Source organism: Rhinolophus hipposideros (genome assembly GCF_964194185.1).
Source record: "Rhinolophus hipposideros genome assembly, chromosome: 24".
NCBI classification, from domain to species: Eukaryota; Metazoa; Chordata; class Mammalia; order Chiroptera; family Rhinolophidae; genus Rhinolophus; species Rhinolophus hipposideros.
In genome coordinates this window covers 4,081,171-4,088,323 of record NC_138070.1, presented here as the reverse complement: position 1 = coordinate 4,088,323, position 7,153 = coordinate 4,081,171, and the positions used below count along the sequence as shown (strand labels likewise).

The 7,153-nt window shown below is 45.7% G+C and overlaps 1 protein-coding gene across 2 annotated transcripts in view; it reads left to right on the top strand.

The window, feature by feature from the left end:
* Nucleotides 1-178: 178 nt before the first annotated feature.
* The window catches only part of ATP6V0A2 (ATPase H+ transporting V0 subunit a2), a 31,808-nt gene continuing 24,833 nt past the window's right edge, over nt 179-7,153 (top strand). The window contains exons 1-3 of one of the 2 annotated variants that reach the window (XM_081037232.1): nt 179-500; nt 4,613-4,691; nt 6,536-6,633. In XM_081037232.1, coding sequence (XP_080893358.1) covers nt 384-500; nt 4,613-4,691; nt 6,536-6,633 — 294 coding nt within the window. In that variant the 5' untranslated portion in view covers nt 179-383. The remainder of the gene's footprint in view (nt 501-4,612; nt 4,692-6,535; nt 6,634-7,153) is intronic. The other variant, XR_013992501.1, reaches the window with a different exon arrangement.

Here is a 7,153-nt window from a genome sequence, read left to right as displayed (position 1 = left end):
AACAGCAGGGCGAGCGACCGTTTTCTCTCGGGTCCGGCTGAGCGCCGGCAGCGGGCCTTCCCCTCGGGCGTGCGCGGCGTGTCCCCGCCGCCGCCGTTGGCGCAACTCCAGGCGCCATTGGTCGGCGGCGGGACGGGCGCGCGGGGGGCGGAACCGGAACCGGCTGGGGCCGGGGGCGGGGCTTCGCGCGGCTGTGGAGGCTGCGGGCGAGGCGGCCGCGGTGGCCGGACGCGGTGGTCGCTGCCGCCGGAGCCCCATGGTGCGGGGCCGCGGCCAGGCCGCAGGAGGAGCGCGAGGTCCGGACCTGCCCGGCTGACCGTGCGGCCCGCGCTGCCCGGAGCTGCCGCCGTCCGTCGGGCCCCGCGGGGCGCGGGCCGGCCGCCATGGGGTCCCTGTTCCGGAGCGAGACTATGTGCCTGGCGCAGCTCTTCCTGCAGTCGGGCACGGCCTACGAGTGCCTCAGCGCCCTGGGCGAGAAGGGCCTGGTCCAGTTCCGAGACGTGAGTGTCGCCGGGACCCTTCTCCGGCCGCTGAGCAGGGGCGCCGCGCTGCGCCCGAGCCCCCGCCGGGGACGCTGGGCCCGCCGACCGGCGGGAGCTGCCGCGGGGCGGGTCCGACGGCGGGGGCGCCGGGTCGTGGGGCCCGTCGTGTCGGCTTCGCCCCGGCCGACCGACCCCGGGCGGGAGGAGGAACCGGATGAGGCCCCTCGGAGTCTCTGTGGAACGTGCGGGGTGGGGGGCGACCGGCCTCTACAAATAAGGGCGTGGACCAGAAAACGTTGGCTCCCAGGACCAGGGAGCGGGGCGACGAGACGGTGGCTCAGCGGGCGGGGGCCGGCGGGGGCCTCGCGGAGAAGGCGGTTGTCGGGCCGGGACCTGGAGGGAAGGACCGGCCCTGGGGAGACGCGGGGGGGGGCGGGGGGGGCGCCGGGAGCCCGGTGTGGCTCGGGGGGGGGTTCCGCCCGCGCGTCCCCGGCGACGCCAGTGAGCACTTGTTCACGGACCTGTTTCCTTGCTCTTTGTCCGTCTCCACCGGAGACTGTTAACCCCTGACGCACTGTCCCTTCCAGTCCCCAAGACCTGACACCGCTCCCGGCGTTTGCGGGCATTAACAGGCGTTCGTTGAATGGAGGGACAGGCTTCCATTGAGGGCTCGCTCTGTCCAGACGCCGTTTCCGGGGCTGGGGACTCCGTGGTGAGCAGGGCGGACAAGGTCCCTGTGTTCTTGTTGCTCCCAGCCGGGGAGGACACAGATAAACACACACTGGCTGTGAAGTGTGATGAGTGCCACGAAGGAAAAGGACAGGGTGTGGACGGGAGAGTATTAAGCAGGACCTAATGCTACTGACCCAACCGAAAGGCACCTCAGGCGGACATTGGATTTCCCGGGCCGCGGCTCCCGTCCTCCGGTTGTGTCCCTTCATCCTTCTGAGGGGCCCTTCATTTCAGAGGGGAGCACCCCTACCAAAGGCTTGATGTCAGCACTGTCCCCCGGAGGCAATTCAAAGTCAGGAGAGAACCCCGAGCGACAGGTGGGGCTGCGGGAAGGCCGGCCCCCTTCCTGGTTCCTGGAGCCACTCAAGCTTCAGCTCCTGGTACCCACTCACCTGGCAGGTGTGAGTAGCACCCGAAAGATTCAGGAGACAGTCGCGAGAGGAACAGGCTCCCTTCTTTGTAACAGGTACATTTTTTCCATCCTGTTTGTACGGGGCCCAAAGACTTATCAAGCTGAAATCTCAGAGGTGTGAACAAATGCCCTGATCACGAAGATTCGACTTTCACTGAGTGCCATTGCGTTGGGTAGTGGAGTATACTTGGGATCCTTTTAAGCTGAAAGTCAGGGAAAGAAAAAGAACGTGTGGTTCGTCTTTTTCTAGAAGGATCATGAAAGTGCTAAAGTGAGCTCTTTGTGTGGTGTTAGGTTTTCAGAGCTCAGATGTGTGTGGGGGGTGTGTCTCCGTGTCTTCGGTTGACTGTCAGGCAGCGTGCGTGCTATGGCGGACAGCTCTATCACAGGTGACATTGTTCCGCTCTTTTCTGGAGTTTGTCACTGACTTTGAGTTCACTGGATGCGATCACTGACCTCAGTCTTTTCTGGCTTGTATTGGCTGAATTTCCCCTCTTTTCTTTTAGTAATCTTTCGAAGGGAAAGCAGACAGGTCAAGGGTTTGTATAGTGACAGCCCATGAGAAGAAAGGTTATTCAGCTAATCAGTAGGACTCAGTGAAGGTAAATGTGAGCCTGCTTTGTAAGTCTGCAATCTAAGAATGATTTTCAGCTTTAGTCCTTTAGCTGCTGGAGTGGGAAGACGGCTGGTATGGGTGTTAGTAAAAACAGCAGCAGGTATCCTGTGCCAGTTTTTCTAGGTTAAATGTTAGTCTTAAAACGAATCTACATTAAAATGTACTCATATCATTGGAATTAGGGTGATGTTCCCTCTCTAAAAAGAAAAATAAAACTTTGTAAAAGAAACCACATCACAGAAAACAAAAACAGTTAATGTACTTAAGATGGTGGTGGATGTTATGTTTGTTTCATTGCCACAAAAATTTGCCTCTTCATAAAGATTCTATTTGTAGAACTATAATGTCCAATTAGAGTTAATTAGTGTTTGATATTAAAGAAAAAAATTGAAACTGAGCAGTGTCATTTGTAGTCAGCTTTTGATGGCATGGCTTCCTTTTCACTTCTTAAAAAATTTTATTGGGGAATATTGGCGAACAGTGTGTTTCTCCAGGGCCCATCAGCTCCAAGTCACTGTCCTTAAATCCAGTTGTGGAGGGCGCAGCTCAGCTCCAAGTCCAGGTGCCGTTTTCAATCTTTGGTTGCAGGGCCACAGCCCACCATCCCATGGAATCAAACCGGCAACCCTGTTTTTCAGAGCTGGCGCTCTAACCAACTGAGCCATCAGGCTGCCCCATTCACATTCTTAATTCTGTAGAAATAGATTGTGTCTGAATCATAAGGAACTTAAAAGTGGTTACCTTAGATTAGTGTGACTTCCAGAAATGAATGCGAATGTGACAAACAAGTGAAATTCGAATTTTTAATTTTTCTTCTGGTTAATTCTTTCGAAAAAAAATTCAAAAACTGAACAAGAACGAAACCTTTTAGGGTAGACACTCTCAGGTGGTTTAAGCAGTTTCATGCCAGGCTGTTGTCTAATTATTTTTTTTGAGAGTGCTTAGTACAAGCGCTAGATGGAGTAAAGATAGAATTGTTACCCTAAGCCTTTCAACATGAATGATCACTGTAATTTTTTTTTAAATTGTAAAAATAATGTATGTCCATGTGGAAAATTTGGAAAATATAAGAATAAGATAATAAGTAACTTCCGCTATCTCAATAACCTAGAAATAAACACTTTAACTTTTTGATTAATATTGGTCAAACATTATTTTTCTAATGACATTTTTAAACGTATGTATGTATTTTTGTATAATTGGAACCACATTGAAAATATCGTTCTTCTTTTTTACACACAAATCATAAATAAATTCCTGATTTTATTAAATATTCTTTTATAATTTTAAAAAATTGTTTTAAGCTTGTATTAGAAGAAGTAAAGATAGAGGGAAGAATATATGGGAACAGTGAATGCTCATGTGCCCATAATATAAACTCGGGCCACTCATTGCATTCCCTCCTACTCGCCCTCCAACCCCAGACAGCTATTTTGAAGCAAATCCCAGGTAATTTCATTTATAAATATTTTAGTAAGTAGCTCTAAAAGGTAAGGACATTTAAAAATCATAACCACATTACCGTTATCATACCTAAAATTTGTAATAATAATTTCTTAACATAATCTAATACCTTAGTCACTTACAAGATTATTTTTAATAAATGCATAAATTATGTGGCTGAACCGTAATTTTATACAACTTTATTACTGTGTATCATAAAAACCACCCATTTCAAGTGTTGTGCGTCCGTCACCACATCTGGTTTTAGAACATTATTTTACCCCAGTAGGACCCCACACTCATTCACAGTCACTCCCCGTTCCTACCCCGAGCCCCAGGCGATCACTAATCTACTTTCTGCTTCTAGGTTTGCCTGTCCTGGACATTTCATAGAAATGGAATCGTACAACATGTGCCCTTTTGTGTCTTCTTCGGTCACTTGTGTCATGTTTCTGAGAGTCCTCTGTGACATTGTGTGTGTCGGTAGTCCGTTCCTATTGCTGAGGAGTAGTCCATGATGGGGCTCGAGACTCTAATTTCTGTAATCAGTTGTCTGTGGTGAATCATTTTTTCTCTATCCCTGAGGTTGATGTTCTTCTAGATAAATTTTTGTCTGTATCCATAGTTTTTTCCGTAGGTTAAATTTTTTCATGGGATATTTCTGGGCTAGAGGATATTTTTCAGGCGTTTTTGATAACAGTTGCCAAATCGCTTTCCAGAAAAGTTGTGTTAGTTTATACTCCCATTCAATAGTGTTACACGAGGATGTGCTTTTCCCCAAACCTTTGCCAATGTTTTATTTTTGAAGTCAAATTTATTACTAACATTTGTCACCCCACTAAACTTTAATTAAAAAAAAGAAAAAAAAAGTCAAATTTGTTTTTAAATTTTAGAACATTCAAAGTAAATTTTTCATTCTTTTCTCAGCTCAACCAGAACGTAAGTTCTTTCCAAAGAAAATTTGTTGGTGAGGTGAAGAGGTGTGAAGAGCTGGAGCGAATATTGGGTAAGTTTATTTTAATAACCAAAATAATTGCTTTTATATAAGCAAACCTTACTCACTTTAGAAAAATTAGAAAATATAGATAAACAGAAAGGAAAAAAAAGAAATTGCCCGTATTCTCACTATTCAGAGGTAATCACTGTTCTGTAGGCTTATATGTTTTTTCCATACTATTTACTATTCATCTATAAAAGTAAGGATTTACTTACATCATGCTCAAGTTATTTTGTTCTCAGCTTTGCTTGTCATTTTAAGTACTTCTGTAACATTTTTTCATGTTAATAAACAGATTGACCCATCATCATGTTTAATGGCTACATAACATTTCATTGTATCAATGTGCTATAATTTATTTAACCAATCCCTTGTAGTTTATTATAACTTAAAAACATCTATACATGTTAACATATGACCTACAATTATATCAATGAACAAAGGAGGTAGGTAGGAAATGGCAGGTAGATTGGTTGAGTAGATTGGTTGATAATTTCCTTTTTCTCAGGGCTTCCTTTGCGAAGGTGTTAGGTCAGTATTCTCTGGCTGTTAACCATTAAAGCTTGGTATCTTAAGGCTTCTTCATTTATTTGTAAAATCTTCAACATGTTAGCGCGAAATAGTCAATATCAATTCAAGCCTTGACATCCTGACTGAAATAGGGAGGAAAATGATCTCAGACAACTGATGGAAGTATAAAATTTGTTTTTAGAAAGATGAACAGAAAATCCTGGGGAATGAGAGAGTTGGAAGGGGGAGAATATGACTTTTAGAATGATTTCTAATAGCTAATCATTACTGTGGATTTTATATTTTTTAATCGGGTCCTGGTTACATGTGAGGCCAGTGTACTAAAGACGTCATATTCCTGTCTTGGCAACACATGTGAGTCATTGGACAGGTGGTACATTTGGAATGAGGTTTTTAAAGGCAGGGCAAGAGTGATAACACATCAGACATGTCCAGGCCTTCCTGTAGCACAAACTGTTTCAAAACGAATATGGACTTTAAAAAAAAGGAACTCTCAAGTAAATTTAGTTATAAATATGTTAAAATGATTTGCATCCGTTTCCAGAAAACTCTGAAACCACCCAGTGCTTCCTTTGCTATCTCATTGTTAAGACATTCTCTCTTTTTCTTTCTTTCTTTTTGATAAGACAAATAGTAGTAACACCTCCAAAATATTATCGTGTTTAGCCCCAGGAAAAGGACATTGTATGGAATTGAAAATATAAACTAAAGAAATTCATTTTGGCTGGTTTACTGTTAGTTTCATGAGTGTAGTTTTTAACATAAGTAGGGAAGCCGTGTGGGTTGTTCTGTGTCAAATGTCACAGCTAACTGGGCACTCGGGAGAGCCTGGCTTTCCGCCCTGGTCTCTGGGCTCCTTTTGCCCACGGAGGCTGTGACTTTCTCAGTGAATACTTCCTGCCTTCCACAAGTGTCTCCAGGGCAGTCCCTTGTGCTATCTGTGGTGGGGTGCTTTTCAGTCTATCATTGGGGGTATTCCTGCACTTCTGACTGTGCCCTTAACGTCCTCCTCCTTCTCCAGGTGCAGACACAGCTGTGACTCTAACGTTCTTTAAGTAGAGTTTCAGAAATGAAGCCAATGTGGGGAATTTCAGAAAGCGTTAGCCATGTTATTGCTCCTTTTGTCACTTCATCCTGCTCTCTCCAGGCAGTCAATTAAGGGTGCAGTGGGCAACCTATAAGTCAGTTGGAACAAACAAGACTTCTGTGCATTTAGACATATTTTTAGGTGACCTAGGAAAGGTTGGGACTTAAAATGTCCTGACTGAAATGTCTTGTAAGTTTTGGAGTCTAATTTGTTTGACTTTTATTTATTTCCACAGCATATTTGGTGCAGGAAATTAACAGAGCTGATATCCCCCTTCCTGAAGGAGAGACGAGTCTTCCTGCACCACCTCTTAAACAAGTTCTAGAAATGCAGGTAACTTGTGTCTGAAGAAGCTGTTTTAGGTCACTAATCTCAGATACTGCCGGTTTACTTACTTTATGTTGGCTAGTGCTTTTCTGCCTTTCTTCTCAAAATGGTGGAATGAAAATGAAAGAGCCCTGTTATTACCTTCAGTAATAGATTATCTGTGGTAAATTTTACCACAGATAATTCAGTTTTCTTTTAACATGTAAGATGTGGCGTTGAGCAGAGGCTAACGAGGTTAGCTTGTGAGATGAGGTTCTTGGTCGCAGTTTCTGAGTGTTCACTCCGGGCCTCAGCTGCCCTTCCTGTAGCAAGTAACCGAGGCGTCAGTCCTCTGCCCTCACATTCTCCCCACATTCGCTGAGCCTCCCCACTCTAATTCTCAGAAGCTAGTGTGAAGGAGAGAGATCGTTCCAGGTGGGCAGCAAACAGAATTCCTTCTCCCTGAGTTCAGTGTGTGGGGTGTTGGGGACACAGCATCCTCCCTGTGAGCGCAACAGCTTGTCTTGTTCATTAGCTCCCCCCATGA